The following is a 22404-nucleotide window of genomic DNA, read 5'->3' as shown; positions in this document are numbered from 1 at the left end:
TGGACCTTCGTCCTATCCTATGCCGCACGTTCCGATAATGCCACCACTGATTCTCCTGCGCCGAACCACTCCTATTCTCGTTCGCATTCGCCCCAACGGCGACAATCTCGCTCTTCCCAGCCCCGTCGCTCCTATTCGCCGACTCCCTTCGGACGCCGCTCCCAGCTGGAAAACTAGACGATACAACGCCTCGAGGGGACGCTGCATTGCTCCCTACGCCGCCAAATCCTCTATTGACGTTACCCACTCACCTGAACCTTCTTGACGTGCAAGTCGACGGTGTTTCTGTGTCTGCTCTTATAGACACTGTGGCGCATTTATCGGTAATGAGCGCTGACCTTCGTAACCGGCTGAAGAAAATAATCACACCCGCCACGACATCTGATGTCCGTCTCGCCGATGGCGGAACAGCCCCTGTAATTGGTATGTGTGCCGCCCGCGTCTCCTTCGCCGATCGCTCCACTATCGTGCTGTTTACAGTCATCGCCCACTGTCCCCACGACATCATCCTCGGCTTGGACTTCCTCTCCGCGCATTCTGCTCTCATCGACTGTTCCGCCAGTACTCTCCGCCTTGACTTGCCTGTTCTGCATCCCGCTGAACCACACCCCAGTCGCCTCAGTTCCGTCGACTTCGTTCGCTTGCCACCTTCGGCACTGACTTACGTTGACTTAGTGTCATCCCCACCAGTGCCCGACGGTCACTGCATCGCGGCTCCCATGCAAGACGTCCTCCTTACACACGGGATCACAGTACTTCATACAGTTTTATCTATTACGGCGACCTTCCAGTGGTCAATTTTGGCTTGACGACACAAGTACTGCAGCGCAGGATGTCTCTGGCCCAGCTTTGCTCATTCGAGGATCACTCAGTAGCATCTAATGCAGTAGGCGATGATTCAGCCGATCCTCCTGTACCATCGCAGTCGGCAACTTGTACCATCGCCGACTTACAGAAAATGATTGCGCCCGACATATGCCGTCCGAGCACGCTCGTGAGCTCTACAGCGTTCTGTTTTCCTACCACGACATTTTTTACTTTAACGATCGTCCGTTGGCCGAAACTACAGCTGTTAAACATCGAATTAATACCGCCGATGCCTCTCCTATTCATCGCCGCCCGTATCGAGTGTCACCGGCATAGCGTCAAGTTATTCACGCAGAAGTTCGCAAAATGCTTGCCAAGAACATTATGGAACCATCGTGTAGTCCACGGGCGTCACCCGTTGTACCGGTAAAAAAGGATGGATCATGGCGCTTTTGTGTGGATTATCGGCACATTAACAGGGTTACCAAAAAGGACGTGTATCCCCTACCTCGGATTGATGACGCCCTTGACTGCCTCCACGGTGCTCGCTATTTTTCCTCTATTGACCTTCGCTCCGGCTACTGGCAGATTGCCGTGGACAATCTAGACCTCGAGAAGACTGCTTTTGTAATACCCGACGGTCTTTATCAATTCAAAGTGACGCCGTTTGGTCTATGTAACGCTCCTGCCACTTTTTAACGCATGATGGACTGCCTTCTTCACGGTTTCAAATGGTCCACGTACCTGTGCTACTTGGACGACGTTATAGTATTCTCCCCAACGTTCGCTACGCACCTCGAGCGCCTCTCACCAGTCCTGGACGGTTTTCGTCGAGCCGGTCTGCAACTCAACGCATCGAAGTGACAATTCGGCCGTCGCCAGATTACCGTCCTTGGACATCTCGTTGACGCGAACGGAGTGCAACCGGACCCAGGCAAGATCCATGCTGGTACGCACTTCCCTGTTCCAAAGTGTGTCAAAGATGTGCGCAGCTTCATCGGCCTTTGTTCGAACTTCCGACGTTTCGTGAAAAATTTCGCGACCATAGCACGACCACTAACCGAGCTTTTGAAAAAAGACGCCCCTTTCCAGTGGGGCGATAACGAGGCCTCTTCGTTCTCGTATCTAATCGACCTTCTCACAATGCCTCCCGTTCTGGCCCATTTCGATCCTTCTGCGCCTAACAATGTCCGTACTAATGCCAGCGGCCCCGGAATTGGCGCAGTACTGGCACAACGCCAGCGTGGCCACGACCATGTTATCGCTTACGCCAACAGGCTCCTTTCACCCTCGGAGCGCAACTATTCCATCACTGAGCGTGAGTGTCTGGTCCTAGTTTGGGCGGTTGCGAAGTTCCGCCCATACCTATATGGCCGACCCTTTTCCGTTGTCACAGACCACCACGCGCTTTGCTGGTTATGCTCACTGAAAGATCCTACAGGAAGACTTGGTCGCTGGGTCTTGCACCTCCAAGAATATTCGTATTCTGTCACCAACAAATCTGACTGACTACACAAGGACGCTGACTGCCTGTCTCGCTACCCGGTAGACGAGCCTGACGACGCCGACAGTAGTACCGCCAACGCTATTTTCTCTGTGTCTGCCTTCGCTAACATCGCCGATGAGCAGTACCGGGATCTATCGCTGCGAGCACTCATCAAGCGTCAGCGCTCTACACCTACTAACGCCTCCATTCGCCGATATTTCCTCCAGGGCGGCATTCTGTACCGAAGGAACTTCCTCCCTGATGGATCTGATCTTCTTCTTGTCGTGCCAAAACATCTACGACGGACTGTGCTCTTTGAGATGCATGACGCACCCACTGCAGGACATCTTGGGGTATCCCGCACGTACGACCGCGTCCGGCGCCGCTTCTATTGGCCTGGTCTGCTCGCTCCTTCCAACGCTATGTTGCTGACTGTGATCCCTGCCAGTGTCAGAAAACACCTCAGGCCTGCCGGTCATCTCCAGCCGATCACCTTCCCTGTGTAACCGTTCTTTCGTGTTGGATTAGACCTCCTCGCCCCCTTTCCCACGTCATCCTCGGGGAACAAATGGGTAACCGTCATAACTGATTACGCCACCCGATACGCTATCACGGGGGCTCTCCCTACCAGGTGCGCCACTGACGTCGCGGACTTTCTCTTACGTGACATTATCTTGGTTCATGGCACCCCGCGACAGCTGCTTACTGACCGTGGTCGCAACTTCCCGTCGAAAGTTATCGCCGACATTGTGCGTTCCATCTCCACTCAACACAAGCTGACTACCTCATACCATCCTCAAACCAATTGCCTGACGGAGCGGTTAAACCGTACCCTTACCGATATGCTGTCCAAGTACGTTTCCAAGGACCACCACGACTGGGACATTGCCCTTCCTTACGTCACATTTGCTTATACTTCTTCCCAGCACAACACCGCCGGATTTTCTCCATTTTATCTACTGTACGGTCACGAACCGACGTTTCCCCTTGATACGGCACTTCCTCATGCTGCGATCTCAACAAGTGAGTATGCGCGCGACGCCATCGCCCTCGCCCACCATGCACGCCAGCTTGGCCGTACTCGACTGACGGCCTCGCAAGCCACTCAGCAGCGTCAGTACGACGCCCGCCGCCGTGAGGTACAGTTTTTGCCTGGTGCGCGCGTGCTCCTGTGGTCGCCCTCTCGTCACGTCGGACTTTCAGAGAAGCTCCTTTCGCGATACACAGGGCCCTACTGCGAGCTGCGCCAGGTGAAGCCTGTGACGTACGAGATTGAACCTGTCAGTTCGACCTCGCCGCCTACTCTGGCATCTAGTGATGTCGTGCACGTCAGTAGGCTCAAGGCCTACTACACTGCATGCGAGTCCGGCCTTTAATCGCTCCGGGACGGCGCTTTTGCCGCCGGTGGTAGTGCTGCCGGGAACAGTATTTTCCATGATGAAGCGGCGAGCAGTGTGAAGACGACGACGACGATTAGAGGCTAGTGCGGGCTGTTGCTTTTTGGTCAAGTGCGGCGCATTTGCTTATAAATATACTTGTATATAGCTTTCCGTCTGCGTCTTCCTGCGTAACAATATGTATGCATGCTGTTAGTTAATCGGGATACACGCATCACTTTACATTTGCCAACGTTTAGTTCCATTAACCAATTCTTGCTCCCATTAGCTACAGTAGTTAGACTGCAGGTGGTTAGGATCTTCTGCATTAGTTATTTCACGAAAGATCATACAATCATCGACAAGTGAGTGTTAGATGATAGAGAAGAAGGTAGATCGTTAATATAAATGAGAAACAAAAGAGGCCCGAGCACTGAACCTTGCAGTACACCGGAAATTACGCTTCTAAGTGGTGAGTTATGGCCGTTTGCGGTTACAAATTGAGTGCGATTGGAAAGGAAGCATTCAATCCACTTCAGGATGTCAGTGTCAAGGTTCAGCTGACTTAGTTTGCAAAGTAAAAGTTTATGACAGACCTTATCAAATGCTTTAGCGAAGTCTAAAAAAATGCAATCTGCAAATGATGAACGATCGAGAATACGATGTAATTTATGCGTGAAGATTGCAAGCTGAGTTTTACATGAAAATGTTTTTCTAAATCCATGCTGAGCTGGTGTGAAAAATGCATTTGATTCAAGAAAGTTAACAAGATGTTTGAAAATGATATGTTCGAGCAACTTACAGCAAGTACTTGAGAGTGAGATGGGGTGATAATTGGCTATTAGATTTTTGTTACCTGACTTATGCAGGGGAACCACCTCCCCGATTTTCCATTGACTAGGTTGAGCAGACGTATCCAGTGATTGCTGAAAAAGTTTGGTTAGAATAACAGAACTAACGGCGTTTGTATTTTTTATAAATTTAGCGTTAATAGAGTCGTAGCCAGGCGATGAGTTTTGATTTAGGGAATCGATTAGTTTCGCAACGCCAGCAGTTTCAACTATCACTGGAGGCATAGCTACGTAGTCGAAGATTACTGGCGAGTAGTAGGTAGGCAGTCATTGCAGGAAATGAAAAAATTTGCACAAATGTGTCGTTAAGGGTGGCAGCGCACTGTTTGTTAGGTACATGGTTGCCCAATTGGTCTTCCAGAGTTATGTGATCATTGCGCAAGAGCTTGATTACACTCCAAAACTTATTAACGTTAGTATCTAACATAGATGGAAGCAAGTTAGATAGAAAATTAGATTTAGTGTTCTTTAGTGCTGTTTCGTACGTGTAAAATGCGGACTTATAAGCAGAAAAGCGTGTGTCAGTTGGCGAGTGTTTTGTAGAACGATATAGGCGTTTTTTTTTGTTGTTGTTTTTTTTTTTGCGGTTACGTAGGTGTTTTGTACCCCTGACACACGGGCAAAAGTAAAGTCCTTTGCAGGAAACCTCTTTTGTTATTCCGAAGGACCCTTTGCAGAAAGGTGTTGCGCCGATGACACACGGCACCGCACTAACTTCTTTAGGTAGTGCCTCAGATAAACGCCGCCAAAAAAAAAAAAAAAAAAAAGGAAGCGTTGGCGTTGCTTGTTAAAGCAGCCAGAAAGAAAACACTTGCAAAAAGATGCACCTGTAGATTACATTTAGTGATTGTATAACCTATAAACTTTTTTTTTCATTTTTGATGGCTTATAATGGGCTTATTCGGAATTCAACATAGCGGCGCTAGCGACGTGGTGCGAGTGTTTGAGAGCATAGCTAGAGTGAAGCTTTACTGTTTGACAATTCACATTACCATTAAATATTAATACCTTTACCAAGGTAAAAAGATACTTACGGGGCACCTTAGTGATGTAACACGTTTCCGTCTATTGATGAGTTGTGCACTCTGCATGCGAGAGTACACCTTTCCGCTCGAAAAGTAGATGCCCGATTTGCTCAGTGGCTATGGTGTTGGGCTGCTGAGCACGAGGTCGCGGGATCGAATCCCGGCCACGGCGGCCGCATTTCGATGGGGGTGAAATGCGAAAACACCCGTGTACTTAGATTCAGGTGCACGTTAAAGAACCCCAGGTGGTCAAAATTTCCGGAGTCCCCCACTACGGCGTGCCTCATAATCAGAAAGTGGTTTTGGCACATAAAACCCCATAATTTTTTTTTAGATGCCCGATCTTCTTTCCCGCAAAGGAACTTTGCCGGGAGGGAGATACTCCGTTGGCGTGTGTCACTGCGCTTGAACGCCTTTCCGGTAAGTGTCCCCTTACCTAAAGGACTTTAGAGTGCCCGTGTGTCAGGGGTATTAGATGGGCATTGAACCAAGGAGCATCAGAATTGCAGGTAATGATGCGATATGGGATGTACTTTTCAGTTAGTTCCTGGAATTTAGCGGTGAACATGTCCCATCGAGCTGAAGCGGATGATTTTCGAAATCCGGCAAGAAAGTGCCTAGAAAAACAGTTAATACAGTTAATATGAGCATCAACATATTAAGACGTCTCTGTTGGCACGACGTTTATTCGGCCCGAGTACCCGGGAGCGAACCAGCAAAGGCCCACACCCGATGATGATGATCACACATAACTGAAGATGAGGATCGAGCAATGTAGAATGATCATGATAATATACAGACGAAGAAAACGTGCGTAATAAACGCCCACACTAATCCCCCCCCCCCCCCCCCCCCCCACGTGGAAGCGGCCATCCTGGCCTCAGGTCAAGGTGACGAAGAACGCCGCGTGAATGGTTTCATGCGGGACACATGAACGACCTCGGTGCTGCGACAATGGCGGTCTGTTGCGGCGACAACAGGAGTCACGCGATAATTGACGGGCGATGTCTGCTCCAGGACTATATAGGGCCTGATGAATCGCGGCTCGAACTTGTCGCACAAACCACGCGTGCGGAGGGGCGTCAATAGAAGTATTTCCTCACCAGGTCGGAAAGACACAACGCGATGGAAGGTGTCGTAAATGATCTTCCGGTCTTGTTGTCTGGCTGCTGTGTTTACGCGAGCACGCTGGCGGCACTGGGCGAGTCGTGAAACGAATTCTTCGCTAGACGATGCAGATGGGTTGACAGGAGAATTGAAGAAGAAACGTCTAGAAGGGAAGTAGGCGACCGTCTGTAAACTAGGCAAAATGGCGAGTAGCCGGTGGTACGCTGAACGGCCGTGTTGTAGGCGAAAGTGACGAATGGTAGAAGCTTGTCCTAATTCTTGTGATCAGGCTGAATATATACGGCGATCATGTCGGCAAGCGTGTGATGAAATCGCTCTGTCAAGCCGTTAGTTCGTGGATGGTAACTCGACGCTGTCTTGTGGGTGGTACCAGAGGCCCGCAGGACTTCGTTTAAAAGTTGCGAAAGAAAGACCTTTCCACGGTCGCTTAGCAGTACTCGAGGAGCACCATGGCGCAGAATTAGTAGCTTGGAGGACGAAGTCGGCAACCTCCGAAGCTGAGCCAGTGATCACTGATGTTGTCTCAGCGTAGCGCGTCAGGTGGTCGACGGCGGTCACTATACACCGATTGCCAGCTGCAGTAACAGGAAGGGGCCCGTAAAGGTCGATACCAACAACCTCAAATGGTGCGGTGGGACACGGAATAGGCAGTAATTCGCCGGCAGGAGCAGAGGTTGGGAGTTCGCGACGCTGACACGGAGAGCAGGAGCCGACGTATCTCCCCACACTCGTAGAAAGGCCAGGCCAATAGTAACGGCTTCGAATGCTATCGTAGGTCTTGTGGAAACCGAGATGGCCATCAGTCATGTCATCGTGGAATGCTTCGAGGACATGGGCTCGAAGAGAGCGCGGTAGAACGGGCACCCAGCGTTGACCGTCAAGGTGGTAAATGTGCCGATACAGCACGCCATTCTCAAGCTTGAATTGTGCGAGTTGGCGTCGAAGCCGCGCGTTAGGTGGGCGAGAAGCGCCAGAGAGGTGGTCTATCATACGCCGACAATATGGGTCAGCCCGTTGGCGAGATGCATGTGTTTGATCGTCGTGCTGAGAAAAGTCGTCTATTGAGGTTAGAGAGGAAACCGGCGTAGAAGTGACATCCGAAGAGGTGCTTTGCGACGCAGTTGCCGAGGTGTCGAGTGGGTGCGCAGGAAGCGGGCAACGAGAAAGAGCGTCAGCGTCTCTGTGTTTTTTGCCTGACTTATGAATAATGTCAAAGTCATATTCTTGCAGGCGGAGAATCCAGCGACCCAGGCGTCTAGTCAAGTTCTTGAGGGTGGAGAGCCAGCATAATGCGTGGTGGTCCTTAACAATTGTAAAATGACGCCCGTGCAAATAGGGACGAAACTTCTGTACGGACCAAACAACAGCCAGTTGTTATCGTATAGTTCTTCTCGGCATCGGTGAGTACGCGGCTGGCGTATGCAACGACTCTCTCGCGCGAATAGTTGTCGCGTTGCAGAAGAATGGCGCCGATGCCGTGGCCGCTAGCGTCTGTGTGCAAGAGAGTTGGTGCAGCCCACGGAGTAAGATAAGACAGGAGCGCCGACTCCGCTCGTCTGGAAGGGACACATTCTGCAACGCCGGCTCCTGCTTCACAGCGTGTTCGCCAGACGGCGCTACGACTTAAGAAAAACTGCAGCGGAGAGGAGCAAAGGCCCGGGGACTCTCTCGCGGCGCCTGCTTGCCTATCCGTTTTGTCGTCTGCTCCGCGCACGCCCTGACGACTGTAGCGCGCATAGCTCTTGCGGTTCACGGAATGACGTTAGCAGGAGAAACAAGCCATTTATCATTTTATTTAATTTATTTTATACAGGCCAAATACAGGGCATTTGTCAGGTGGGCCACATGGCACAGGAACAGCAAATAATCAAATGACTGAACCTAAGACGGAAAGAAAAACTAGGAAAATGGGAAGGACATATAACGGCCGTTCGTGCGGTCTCAAGCAATGACGGATCACAGCAGAAATAAGTTTTTAATACAAAGGTGACGTTCATCACTCTTTTCATCTTAGTATCCATCAAGTGCAAAGATGCTTCGCTTGCTTTTTTTTTTCTCGCGATGCTTTCTGTGTTGCCCGGTTTTCTTGCGAGCAAAATTGCCGCATTCTCATTAAAACATAATAATGCAGAATTCCTGCAAGTGTTTCTTGTTTATGAACTTCACAAGGGAAGCTGAGATTATGTGTCTCCAGCACATGGTCAATTGTTGCTTCGTAGACATGCGTCGACTTTGCATGGGTAGAAAAGTAGTCCTCGGCCGCGTGCAATAATCTATAAAGATGCACGTTTGGATAGGTTAATCGGCCGCGTGTTTTGGTGGTAATGAGATTCGAAAGGTTTTCTTGAACGTCTTGGAATGTGGAACCAAGTGCGTCCCTGCATGTCGCACAATTAGATTTTTGCCGGAACTTTCTCGCCACGAACCCAGCAACAAAGTATATTACGCAATCGATGATCGCGGGATCATCCTCTGTTTCAGGAAAAATATCCTCACACTCCCATCGGTCTGTTTTAATTAGGCCGTCTAGTTTTGTGGTCAGGTTACTGATCTTGCCCTCTGGTATTGCATCCGAGGCGAAAATTGATTTAATGTCTTCGACAGTCAAGCAAGGCTTCTCTGCACTCTCGGTGATTTCGCAGTTACCGCATTTTGGAGGTTTTATCAGCTTTTGTACAGAAAGAAGGCGATAAAGCTGAAGGAACGTTGGCATCGTGGGGTGATCATTTTGTACACCTGCTTGGCGAATGGTTCCGAAAAACCGCTCTAACGGATCTTGGTTGAATTTGCTTGTCAAAACATAGGAAAATCCACATGTAGTCAATAAATACCTGCACAAACCAATTGTTGAGTGTAGGGTTACTCGAAGACCCTCGCTCGTGCTTTTCGTGAGAAACATATCTTTTGATATTTTCCCGTCATCAAGTTCTTTTTCCCATGCATCCAAAAAATGTAATGCTCCCTCCAAGACAGCAAAATCTTTCCCGTCCAAACGGACACCCTCGTGCGGAAGCTTTCTGTTTAAGGCATCGAAGATATCATTCATCAGCCTCGTGAAATGGATGGTGCCATCACACTGCTGAAATGCTTGCAGTTCTTTCTCTTGCAAGTATTTTAAGCCATCTGCAACAGCATTGCTGAACACTTGTGCGGCATATTTCACCCTCATTTTTTCTGTTTGACTCGGGTTTACATGTGACCTTGTGATTTTTGGGCAGATTTTCAGAATCCTGGGCCATTGTTATCGGTGTTAAATAGGGCAACGTAATCATTCCACCGTATCAGCTCACCGCCAACTTTTAAGACTCTCTTTTTTACCAGTCTGTTGCGAATGCATTTGAGCAAATGAGGGGCATCGGAAAAGACAAAGATCCTCCTTTCTTCTTCAAGAGGGTGCTGAAACGAGCATTGAAGGTTGTCCACTTTGCCAGAGACACCAATGTAGTGCCAAAGCGAGCGATTCGTGCTCGCACCATCACAGACGACGCCATCCACTGCTGCACCAGCCTGTTCCAGTAAGGTGATGGCTTCCAGCAAGAGCTTTGCAAGCTCAATACCTGAAAGTGAAAAAAAAATGAAATCCTCGTGTTTTAAATCCCACGACCACAATCTGATTAAAAGGCACGCCGTAGAGGGGGACTCCGTATTAATTTTGACCACCTGCGGTTCTTTAACGTGCAACCAACGCACGGGACACGGGCGTTTCGCCCCCATCGAAATGCGGCCACCGGAGCCGGGATTTGATCCTGTGACTTCGTGTTTAGTAGCGCGACACGATAGCCGCTAAGCCTTCACGGCGGCTGAAAGGTGAAGGCGAACAAATGTAACATTTACTCTCTATGACATATAACAGAGAACATATTGTGCCTTTAATAACGTCAATATTACATTCGCATTTTTGTTAACTGTTATCTCGTGCTGCTGGCAGCAGTGATTGTGTGCGTGTGCACTTTTTCTCTCCCTCTCTATTTTTCTTGTTATCTTTCTACGCCCCCCTCTCCCCAGGGTAAGGTAGAAACCGGGTTTTCGTTCTCAGTAGCCTCACGGGCTTTCATTTCTTTAATATCTCGCTCTCTTCCTGCTGCCCATATTTACCACAATAGAATAGAAAGCCATGCGGTTACCGAAGCTATGCTTTCAGTAGCAAAAGAAATTGGTGATTAACTATCCTTTTTTATTAAACACTTCTAAACAAAACTAGTATTCATTTCGTTACCTTCGCATACTTGGATTACTCCTTGTAATATAAAATATGCTCCGACGATGGTGCTTTTTGGTGGTTTGCGTAAAATTTTTGAAATATTGGCACTCGGTACTCTCGCTCAGAAGGGTACTGATGCGCGGTGTTGTGACGCAGATGGACTACGGTTCCACGGTTCCAGCTAGCTCTTCCATGGTCTGGTGTCTAAATAAAATATTGCTAAGCAACCGCCCCCCCCCCCCCCCTGTGCCTCGCGCACCTAAGAAGACGGCGCACTCCCGTCCCGCCTTCGTCCCTCGCGTGCGCGAGAAAGAGCCGCGACCGTTGGCTGAACCTCGCAAGCTTTTACTCGCACATGCAGCGTACGGCGCACGGCGAAGATGGTAGCGTGTTCGGACTTTATTTCCAGGCCTGTCTTTTTTTCTTTTGGTAAAGTGTTCTCCGTTAATTCTTGCTCGCGCTAGTCTTTCAAGAAATCCAGTGACCTTTTGTTATGTACCAGCCACGACAAGCACCTACCCTTGGTTGGCCCTTTGGACGCAAAAACACCAACAGGCTGAGTGTAGCTGTCTGCAAACGGCACAAACATGAAGACCAAAGCATGGTCTGCCAGCGGAGGTTCACTGGTGTCGTGATGTTGCACTTGACCAATGTAGGAGAATGTCTTCGCGTTTACCTCTCTGCCTTGTCGCACCTGGAAGAAATAGCATACATCGTGCGGGTTGTTGTCGTGTGGAACATAAAATAGATAGATGTGGTTGCTGGAATCGTAAATTGTAGGCTTTCTGTCCGATTATTAATGGAGCCGAGATGCTTTGGAACCAAATGTCCTAATTGAAGGAGCACATTTGCTGCTTAGTAAGTACAGATCTGAACTAAAGCACTAGTGCTCTGTTGTTTATAATTCAACTAATTTTCATTATCTGTTGAATTCTGATGTTTTAACAAAATTTGGCCCCTCGGTTTCCTTTCTTTACGTGCACTTTATAGCGAGATTCTCGACTCCGGCAGGTTTGATACCTTCAGGTAGCAGGAAGATTTATTCGTCAGAAGCCTGCTCCGAATGTTCACGTGTCGCTAGCTAACACCACCCGGGCTAGATCTTGTACGCATACATAAATATATAAAAATGTTCACGATGAAACAGCCGTCATGCACACCTGGTAGAGCAACGTGCGCGCAATGCAAGGTATTGTGGGTTCGGCTCCCACCTACGGCAAGCTGTTACTTTGTCCACCTTCACTTACATTTTACTTATCATTTCTGCACTTCAATTAAAAACTGCAAATAACTTCCCCTGTGCTTTCATAGTCTTCATAATCTGTTGGAGTCATACGGCTGTGACCAGGCTGTGACTAACAAAAATCAGGCGCATTGGTACCCTCCTCGTTCGTCCCAGGCAAGGAATGGCGAGGATGAGCTCACCTGAATTTCATCAAATACAAGCATTCCGTGCCTTTGGATGTCCTTCTTGCTCAGGAGTCTTTTCTTGAAGGCTTCAAAAAACTTGCCGTCGAAGCCGCACTCCGGTCTCACAAGTGATATGTATTTCCTCACAGTAGACACTGCAGGAAGGGGCATCAGGTCGTTTCGCCTCAGAAAGTCGTATGCAGCGGGACTTCGAATGTGTAGCAAAAGGCACATGGTCAAAAACTTGTCTGAGTAGCGGCGGCCTTTTGACGAAATGTGTGTGTCCAGTTTTATGCACTCCTCCACGACAAGGCGTTGACCTTCAGGTAGTCGCTGGAGAATTGACTCCAGTTCTCCCTGGTTTAGCTGACTCATTCTTCCTTTGTACAACTTAAGTTCCTTTTGAAGCTCTCTCATCCTTCGGCGAGATGACCAAGATTGCTTGTAGAGGTACCTTTGCCGTCGTCGCAAAACATCAAACTTGGGCTTCTTAATCGTAGGCTCAACTACTGTAGTCCTGGAAGTCTGCATTCTTTTCTTTTGGCGCATCGCATGACAACGCAATGTGCCCCCAAGTCTTTTGCAGTGCGCACACTGTTCAGTGCCGTAGATAGCGCACCTTCTGTGCCTCCACACACCCAAGGAGTCAATGTAGGCACACTGAGGGTTCACACCTGGGTACTTTTGCTTTGCGGGACCACCCCTGCACATCTTTATCTTGTCAATAGTCTCTACCATGCGCTCGAAGTCTTCGATGGTTGTCAGTTTTTCTTCAAAGTCAATAATGTTACTCAAGTTGCAGTTTAGAATAAATGCCTCGAAAGTTTTCCCATAAAGGCCTTCCGTGACGTAGATGCACTTCGTTACAGAAGGAACTGTGTCTTCACTAACAATTGCCATTGTGCTGTATACAATACGTGGTCCATGAAACGTGTCCACCTGCAATGTTAGAGACACGAAAAATCAGGTGATTCTTTTTCAATGGCCAGGAAGGACGCGTATAAATAAACCGAAATATGTCTCTCCATAGCATCTGCATCGGATCTGTGCTAAAAACGTTTTCAGCAGTTGCTCCCAATAAACATATCAACAAAACGTATTGGCAACCTTATTAGAAAAAAATTTTTGTCTCCTACTTGATTCGCGTTAGAATGCCTGCCCTCGTAGCAGGTAATTTTGTTTCCTTCATAGCAAGTCCGCGAATTGTAGGCAAAATTAGCTGTTACTAAAAAGGAAAAAGAAAAAAACTTTTGCCTAGCGACATCAATTGAGAGCAGTATTTTCTTTGTGAATTGTGTTCCAAAATAATCTCATTTGCTGGCTTATCATGAAACTGCAAATTTATACTGTATTATAACATCGTACCTAGGAAGTTTCTTTTATTATGAGCAAGTCGTAAGATTTCCCGTACATGCAGCGGTGGCTACGTGGCTATAGCCTTCGGTACTGCGCTCAAAGCGGCGGGGTTGATTCCGAACCGGATCACATAAGAGAGGGAGGAAGGGGCGGGGGGGGGGGGGGGGGGGGGGGAGGATCCTATAGCCCGCGTGTTGCTTTGGGAGCAGCACCCAACTATTTGTATTTGAAAATTTTCGTACCTTGTGGTGACCCCATGAAGGCGGAAGCTTGACTTTTTCTGGATGGAGCAAGAGATCCTGCGAAAACGAATTTCCATCTGCGCTCAGGGAGTGTGTGTTGCCGTTTTGATCAGTGGACCTGCTTTCGCCGCTTTTTTCGGCAGATTCTTCCTTGGAAGGCACACTCAAACTATTGTCTTTGCTTAACAGATCCTTGCCAGGCTGCCAACTGAAGGAATCTTCTCGGCGAAAAGGCTTAGAATTTTCATCACGGCATGTCTCTGGATAATCAAAGGCGCCTACACTGTGGGTAGTTGTAGCCACATTGACTTCCTCCTGTCCATCCGCAGCGGCGTCTTCTGGTTCCTCTTGGCATTCAGCATTATTGACATGCGCCAGGCTCCCCTCAAAAATCGTTGGAACGGCTCCCTTTCGAAGTCCAGGCTTTTTCTTTACATCTAATAGGACAATACCTTGGTGTTCACTGAAGTACCTATCGGAAATAAGGTGCTTCTCAAAGTGTCGCGCACATATCTTGTCCTTCGCTTTAAGCGGGCGCTTACTTTCAGGAATTTTTTGTCGCCACTGGTGCAGTAGCTCCGGATCAGATGGTGCCGCGAAGAGAGAGAACTTCTCCCGTCCTTTGCCGTAGCCAGATTTACAGCCGGGAACAAAACACTTCATCGTTTCCTGTCCTGCTGTCCCGTCTCTTCACGCACAAGCAACAAGATAGCTTGTAACGTCAGGCATGAATACATTTACTACAGACATGCTAAACAAACTGAGGAGCACGAAAATTTCGCACCTTCGCTTCCGCGCAGACGTACAGGAGTGAAAGACAAGTACTTCTGTTAATTGTGTCTTTTTGTACAGCGTCATTTATCGTCTGTTTCCTCTAGACATCTAAAAATGTTTCGTATGCGTGCATAAAAGCGCTACCGCGTGTTTACTTGCGTTTTATTATTTGTGCGCATGTATTTTTTGCGTTTGATTGCTGTCAAATTGAGACGGCCGACGGTCCACGTTTGTAGCAGACGACACGCTCTGCGGGTGCCGCGCTGCCCGTTCTGCGCCGCCGTCGCCGCCGTCGCCGCCGGTCTCCGCCACTCAGCGCATGCGCACATGGAAGCAAGCTGTTGAGTGTTTTCCACGCGCCTCGACAGATGGCGCTACGAGATGTATAATTTGCGTTGCACGTTTTGTCCCGAGCGAATGCGTTGCGCGGCGGCGGAGTCGGCGCTCCTGTCTTATCTTACTCCGTGGTGCAGCCTCATCAAAATGGCAAAGCACAGGTTCAGACGTGAGGGCGCCCTTCAGCATGTTAAGGGCTGGTTCACATTCTTGAGACCAGAGAAAGGGTACGCTGGAAGCAAGTAGCTTGTGTAGCGGCGCAGCGATGGAGGCAAAGTTCCGTATAAAGCGACGGAAATAAGAAGCGAGGCCAAGGAAGCTTCGCAAGTCCTTTCTGGGCGAGGGAAGCGAAGGACCGCAGCAATCTTGTCAGGGTCAGGACGTATGCCCTCCTTGCTCACGACTTGCCCCAGGACCTTAATAGATCTGCTGGCGAAACGGCATTTCTTCGTGTTGAGCTGAAGACCAGCGTCGGCAAGGCACGTCAGAACTTCATCTAAGCGTTGCAGGTGCTGAGGAAATGTTGATGAAATGACGACAATATCATCCAGGTAGCAGAGGCAAGTTTTCCATCTCAGGCCACACAGCACGGTGTCAATCATGCGTTCAAAAGTCGCAGGTGCATTGCATAGCCCGAAAGGCATGACATTGAATTCATAAAGTCCATCAGGGGTGGCAAACGCTGTTTTTTCTTTATCGTCTTCGTGCATTGGGATTTGCCAATAGCCGGAGCGCAGATCGAGGCTTGAAAAGTATTCTGCACCTTGTAGTGAATCAAGGGCGTCGTCAATGCGAGGCATAGGGTATACGTCCTTTCGAGTGATCTAATTGAGTGCCCGGAACCGTCTTTTTTTTTTTTTCGAACCAAAACAACCGGAGATGACCAAGGGCTAGCTGAGGGCCGGATGACCTTCTGTTGTAACATGTCCGCGACATTTTCTTCTATGATTTTCCGCTCGGCTAGGGACACGCGGTACGGGCGTCGGCGCACTATGGACGCGTCGTCTGTCTGAATGTGATGCGCTGCAGCTGTGGTTTGGCCCAGAGTCGACGAATCGACATCAAAAGAATTAGCGTGTTTGTTCAACAGAGCAAGCAGCTGCTGCATCTGTGAAGGTGGCAAGTCACTGCTGATGGCTGCAGTAAGGGCGGAGGGAGAAGCAGTAGCACAAGTAGAAGTGCCCTTGGAAGACATAGTTGCAAGGGGCACGACGCATACGGGCCCTGGGTCGGCCTCACAAGCCACTGTGGTGTTTTGCGGAAGGATAGTTTTCTCCGATGTCGCGTTCGTGGCGGTGACAAGCGCCGAGCCATTGAAAAATCGAACTACACCTGGTGCGAAAGCGATGCCTTTATGAAGACAACGGGAAGAGGGCAAGACCAAGACGTCACCATGGTCGATATCGGTCGACATAATGGTAATAATTCGCTGTCGGCCGGGAGACAGTTCGGTATCTTCCGCAGCGCGCAGGCGCAACGGCGTGTACCTGTCTTCCCCAATGTACCCAGGTAAAAAATTTAAAAAGACGATTGTGATATACTTATGTTACAACAATCAATCTCTCAAACACTGTATTAGTAACAATTCCTTAACGTGATTTTTGAATGCATTTCTAGTCATATACTGAAATTAAAATTATCTTCTAGCTTATTTAGGATTGTTAGTACTTGGTAGTTGGTTGTTTGTTTGCATTAATTGGTCCTTGTTTCGAATGTCCGTTTTCTCTTGTCTCATATCGTAAGGAACTTCATTAATGTTTTCATGTACATATATGCATTGTTATGCATGTACTGCAGTAGTTTATTATCATAAACATCATTTGCTTGAAACATTCTGTATTTAAAGATAATGGTAATGTGCTTAGTTGATGAACTGTTCCCTGATAGTTTTCATAAATGTGCAATATCTTCTTTTGTAGAATAATTAGCAAGTTGTAGTTAGTTTTTGCTGTGGTGCCCCATACCAATATTCCGCACGATAATATAGAGTAGAACATTGAATTACATATGTTTTGTTTCAGCCAGATAGGTATTAAGTGTGCAATTTTATAGAAGCATCTAACAGATCGGGAGAGTTCGGTGGCTCAATTATTAACATGTGCATTCCATGAGAGGTGCTCTTGGAAACAAACACCAAGAAACTTATGCTATTTAACCCTGGTTATCTGTTGCCATTCAAAAATTAAAACTATTTCCCTACTTAGTGGCAGGATCCCGGAAACTGCAGGATCTTCTTCAGAATCTTCAGGAAGTTCTTCATGGTCCCGGCAACTGAGGGATTCGTAGCGTAATTTATTCGTAATCTATCTGTATCGCCCATCTAAAAGGGGTCCCAAACCAAAAAATTGGAAGCCCTTATAGACGAGATGAATATCAGACTACAAACGGCAACTGGGCAAACGATCCCAAGAGTTGACTCTATCCGGGTTTTAGGCATGATTATCGAAGCCAACGGGCACAACGGACGCACAATCAACAGACTAACCTCGCACGCGGAGGGAGTAATTAGACTAATCTCCAGGGTATCCAACAATAGAGGAGGGCTCAAAGAAGACAACCTTCTCAGGATTTACCACGCGTTCCTAATGAGTCATGCAAACTACGTGGCACCTATGCACAAATGGCAAGTTCACGAGAGAACCAAACTAAACACGGTCATTCGCAAGAGTATAAAGAGGGTCCTTGGCCTCCGAATGCGTACTAACACCGAGAGCCTCATGAGCCTAGGTATTCACAACACCCTAGAGGAAGTCATTGAAGCGCAGCAGACGGCGCAGCTTCCTAGACTTTCGTCCACCATCGCGGGGCGAAAAATCCATGAAGGCGCCAACATCAATCCCATTTTTGCGATGGAACGCAACACGCAGCTGCCAAACCACTCGAGATCTTACATTAAGGCTTCTCCACTGCCTAGGAACGTACACCCACAACACAATACAGGCAGAAGGTTGGCTAGGGCCTCTGCACTCCTGACACACGCGCACGCACACGCGTCGGACGCATGTTTCGTCGATGCCGCTTAATACGAGCGTTCCGCTAGCAGCACCTCCCGCTTTGCGGTCGTCTCCGTTGACACCAAGAGCCGGGTACTTTCGGCCGCATCAATCATTACCTCGTCGCCTGGTAGAACAGCTATCCCTAGCATTAGCTCTGTTAGATCCAAGCAAAACGGAAGTCTACACAGACTCGAGATCGGCAGCCAGAGCATTCGCATCTGGGGCCATCTGTAAGGAAGTCGCCAAGATACTCGAAGGAAAAGTACTTGTTCATCACACCATCACCTGGTTCCCGGCCCATGTAGGGTCGAAAGTAGGGTGGCTTGTCGACGCCAAGGAATTGGCCCATGCTCGGGCGCGAGGTCTCGCTTGCCACGCCGGGCTATCTGGGGCCGGTGCACCGGGCGGGGCCCGCGACGGGTCTGGTCCGATCGTGGTGGAGACGGACCCCCCCCCCCCCCCCGCTTTAGGGACATACTCTCCACCTTTAACGAAGTCACAAAGCATTATCAACTTGCTCGCACGGCATTTCCGTTGCCCCACCTGAAACCTATCACGGCCTCAATCAGTTACGCTTAGGTTATTACAAACGCACTCGTACCCAGCCTCTCGATCTATAGTCGTTTCGCGGAGGTCGCCCCTTCGTGTCCCGACTGCGGCGGATACAGCGATTTTAACCATATGCTCTGGGAAAGCCCCTCTTTACAGCACCACACGGATCAAGGGATCTCGCAAGACACATTTTATTTACTGATCAGGAGTCATGACTGGTTCCATCAACTCAAGACAATCCAGAAGGCCCACGATGCGGCGGTGAGGCTTGGCCTTCCAGTCCCGACGTGGGAGCGGCCCGCGGTCCTCCCTCCATGAAAACGAGGGGTGACTGACTACTTCAGGACGTCAATGAAGTTTACTACCTACCTACCTTTTTATCTAGATATAGCTTTTATTTATCCATATTTTTCTGTATTTTTTTTACTCACCACGATTTTCTTGAGCGGAAATGCTTTGTCAAAACAGCTATGAATCATGCGGGAAAAAACCTCTCATAGGCAGCGTCGACATCGCTCTGCTCTAATATCCAGTCATGCCCTTGAACTAAATTAACAAATACTTCGCGTGAGCTATCATTTAGGTTTCGTCGAAAAGATATCTGCTCATCAGCCTTATTTTCATATCGAGTAGTCAGTAGAAAGACTCGCAGATAGTCAGTAATACAGGAAGAAAAACACCCTGTTTTATATAATCTTCGCTGAGGTTTGTTACGCAGACGTCCAATAAAGTAGCACTGTGTGTTGTGATTCTAGGGAGTATATCTATGTAAACTTGAAATGCATACGTAGACAACTTGGTCGTAAATTCTTTAGAGTACCGGTCTGATATTTCAGGTCAATGTTTATGTCGCCCATAATAACCAATGTGTCCAAATTGAAAACATTGTCACATACCAGCGTCTCAACGAAACGAAGAAAATTTTCTTTTTTTTCCTAGGGGTTGCCTATAGACAACTACTTTTAGCAATCTTGCCAACGCGTTGAGCTAAACATTCGACATCATCATTCATGACGGAAAGGTGAGGCATCTTCTCACATGCAAGCCCCCTCCCTCTATAACGCTGTGTCACAGGTCCTGAGATTGGTACCCAGGTAGACAAGGCACTTCACTTCCGTGAATCCAAGTTTCTGAGAACATTATCACGTCAAACGGTATGGTACAAGAGCGAAGAAAGTGAGTACTGTCGTCACCTCTGTTGCTAATGATATATGCAGAAATGAAAAACGCTTTGCAGGGAAAGGAGAATTCAGAATTAAAAGCGTCAGTCGTGTAATAATTTATCTCATGTTCTAGCTCGGACATGACTAAATGAGGGCAGAAAATGTTCAGAAGACGTTACGCTAGAAAGTATGCCACTACGCGTGCGCAGCAGTGTCAGCACATATCTGAATCATATCTGCTTGTGTGGCGACACGGATTACAGGCAAGCCTTCATCCTTTCTCGACAATATGTTTCCGCCGTTCGTCCAGACAAATTTCCAGTTTGCAGCTTTTTTTTTTCTTGGATTGCGGCTGAAAGCAGTGCCTTAATAGCCTGCGTGAGATTCTCGTTTACGTAAATGGGCGTCTTCGCCTTACTTCCAAGCCCTGAACTGTGATATATGGCCGCGATAACCACAGTAATAGTAGATAGGACGAGACGGTCGCCAAGTCGGGTAGTAGGGGGCGCTCGGTGCACTGGGAGATGGTGCGGTCAGATTGGGCGATGAAGGCTCAAGTGGTATTGAGTGGACATATGTGGGAGGAGTGACACCAACCTGCGCGTATGTTGGTTGGGGGCGAGGGGCCGGAGGCTCCACATGCACAGAGCAGGTCATGGGCGCGAGTTCCGCCTTGATGACGTCGCGCAACGCTGCACCAGAAGGCTGAGCAGGAATGACCAACGGAGATGACAAGCCAAGTTATTGAAGTTCTTCGCGTATGATCGCCCGGATCATTACACGCAGGTCAGGGTCTGCCGTAGAACGATGTTCGCAGAAGTCCGGCTGCAAGCGTACGGACTGGGGCTCGTCAAGGCGCTAGTACGTCAAGATGATGTCAGCGACGGTAGCAGGGTTCTTGACGGTGAGCGCATTGAAGGCCACAGTGCTAATACCTTTAAGAATGCGGCGTACCCTGTCCGACTGAGCCATTGTATCATTGATATGGCGACAGAATGCAAGCACATCCTCGATGTACAATCTGTTGGACTCGCCGGCGTGTTTGCGAGCATCGAGAGTTTTCTTCGCAAGGGCGGAGCGAACCGCTGGCGTGCCAAAAACTTGTCGAAGCTGCTGCTTCAAGTTAGTTCAATCGGCGAAATCAATCTCATGGTTGAAGAACCAGGTCTTCGTCACACCCGTCAGATAGAAAGAGACATGGTGGAGCTTGAAGAGATCATCCTACCGATTAGCAGAGCTTACGCGCTCGTAATCATGCAGCCAGTCCTCAATATCTTCACCGCGAAGACCAGTGAAAAGGTGGGGATCAGGCTGGTGGCCACTGATGATCAGAGAAGGTGCGGCTTGTGGTGTCGGGATGGTTAGGGTAGAAGCGCCAGGCTGCTTGTCCTGCGACATGCTGGCGGACAGTTGGCGCAAGCGGTGACCTGAAGGAAGCTCCAGGGAGTAGACCAGGCGTGCATAGGACGGGGGACCAAGAAGCACCTCCACCACTTGTGACGTCACAGTAAGGGTGGACCTTTATTGAGCCCGAGAGACACGGCGAAGGACCCTCGGCACAGTCCTTGTTCTTCCCTAGTGAAATGACTCAACTCACTCTGGGGGATCGGCCATGAATCAGGTGGTGAAAAGACTGTTATCAATTTTTTATTAAAGTAAAGTGAAATAAGTATCTTGAAATTGGGATTTAAAGTGACTACTGTTACAGATATGAATGATCATTTTTAAGAGCTCACATAAAACATTTATGCGAGCATAATAAGTATTAAGAAGTTTACTAGCATGCAATTCTTTTTGTCTCACGCAGAAAGCTGCAGAGGGCTTCACAAACGTTCCTGTGGCTGTAACCCAGTACAGTAGCTTCAAAGGAACTAATTACTGGAAGAGTCACATTCAAGCCGAGGTTTTGGAAGGGTTCTTCTAAAAATATTTTCTTTGAATAATGAACCGGCGCCATGTCAAAAATAACGTTTGCAGAGATTCACCCTCATTACTTAAAGGATACAAACGTGATATAGCCAGACCAGACCTGTGGAGGTAAAAGTTCAGTGGCTGGACTCGGCACCATAGTCTAGTAACCGTTACTTCAACTTTTCTAGTGGAGCACCATTTGTTGTTCCAAGGATAATTAAGATGCGCGAAGTCAGATGTTGACAAGGATGATTGCACGAAATTATTTGCAGTATTATATATTCTGAATCGCGCCGCAGTTATGTAAGCTGACGTAGGTGAAATGGGGATAATAGGACCATCGTAGGATGCTACTACAAGACGTAAGTGTCTTGGGAGGAGAGAATAAACAGTTTCTAATGAATCTGACAATTAGGACGTGGTTAGTGAAGAACAGACGGATAATCAGTTAAGATTATGCTAGATGACATAGATGATGGTAATTTGCGTAAAGCTAAGACAATTGCCAATAATCCCGCCGGAAAGATAGGCGTGAAGTCGGATAGCCGAATGGAAAAAGACCAATTTAGATGTGGTGACACAATGTCCACATCTGCCTTCTCTTCACAGACGGAAGCATCAGTTGCTATCACGGTCATTTATCCAGCTGTGCAAGGTGGTCTTCCGAAATACTATTCAAATATTGAGAGGGTAAATATTTAGCATTGTTTGGGAAAATGTCATCAAATTCAATTTTAGCGACTGGAACAGAGGAATTTAGTAAGACCACCTCGCATAGGTGAACATTTAA

General features: G+C 48.3%; 1 protein-coding gene across 1 annotated transcript in view; it reads right to left on the bottom strand.

Moving 5' to 3' along the window:
- The window catches only part of LOC125945028 (uncharacterized), an 18530-nt gene extending 3937 nt beyond the window's left edge, over nt 1-14593 (bottom strand). The window contains exons 1-4 of the mRNA XM_049666579.1: nt 13883-14593; nt 12300-13223; nt 11394-11568; nt 9992-10230 (exon numbers count right to left, since the gene is read on the bottom strand). Of these exons, the coding sequence (XP_049522536.1) occupies nt 9992-10230; nt 11394-11568; nt 12300-13223; nt 13883-14545 (2001 nt within the window). The 5' untranslated portion in view covers nt 14546-14593. The remainder of the gene's footprint in view (nt 1-9991; nt 10231-11393; nt 11569-12299; nt 13224-13882) is intronic.
- Nucleotides 14594-22404: the final 7811 nt, after the last annotated feature.

The sequence above is a fragment of the Dermacentor silvarum genome, chromosome 4 (assembly GCF_013339745.2).
Source record: "Dermacentor silvarum isolate Dsil-2018 chromosome 4, BIME_Dsil_1.4, whole genome shotgun sequence".
NCBI lineage: Eukaryota > Metazoa > Arthropoda > Arachnida > Ixodida > Ixodidae > Dermacentor > Dermacentor silvarum.
The sequence above is the reverse complement of the archived record's forward strand: the minus strand, read 5'-3'. Positions and strand labels throughout refer to the sequence as shown.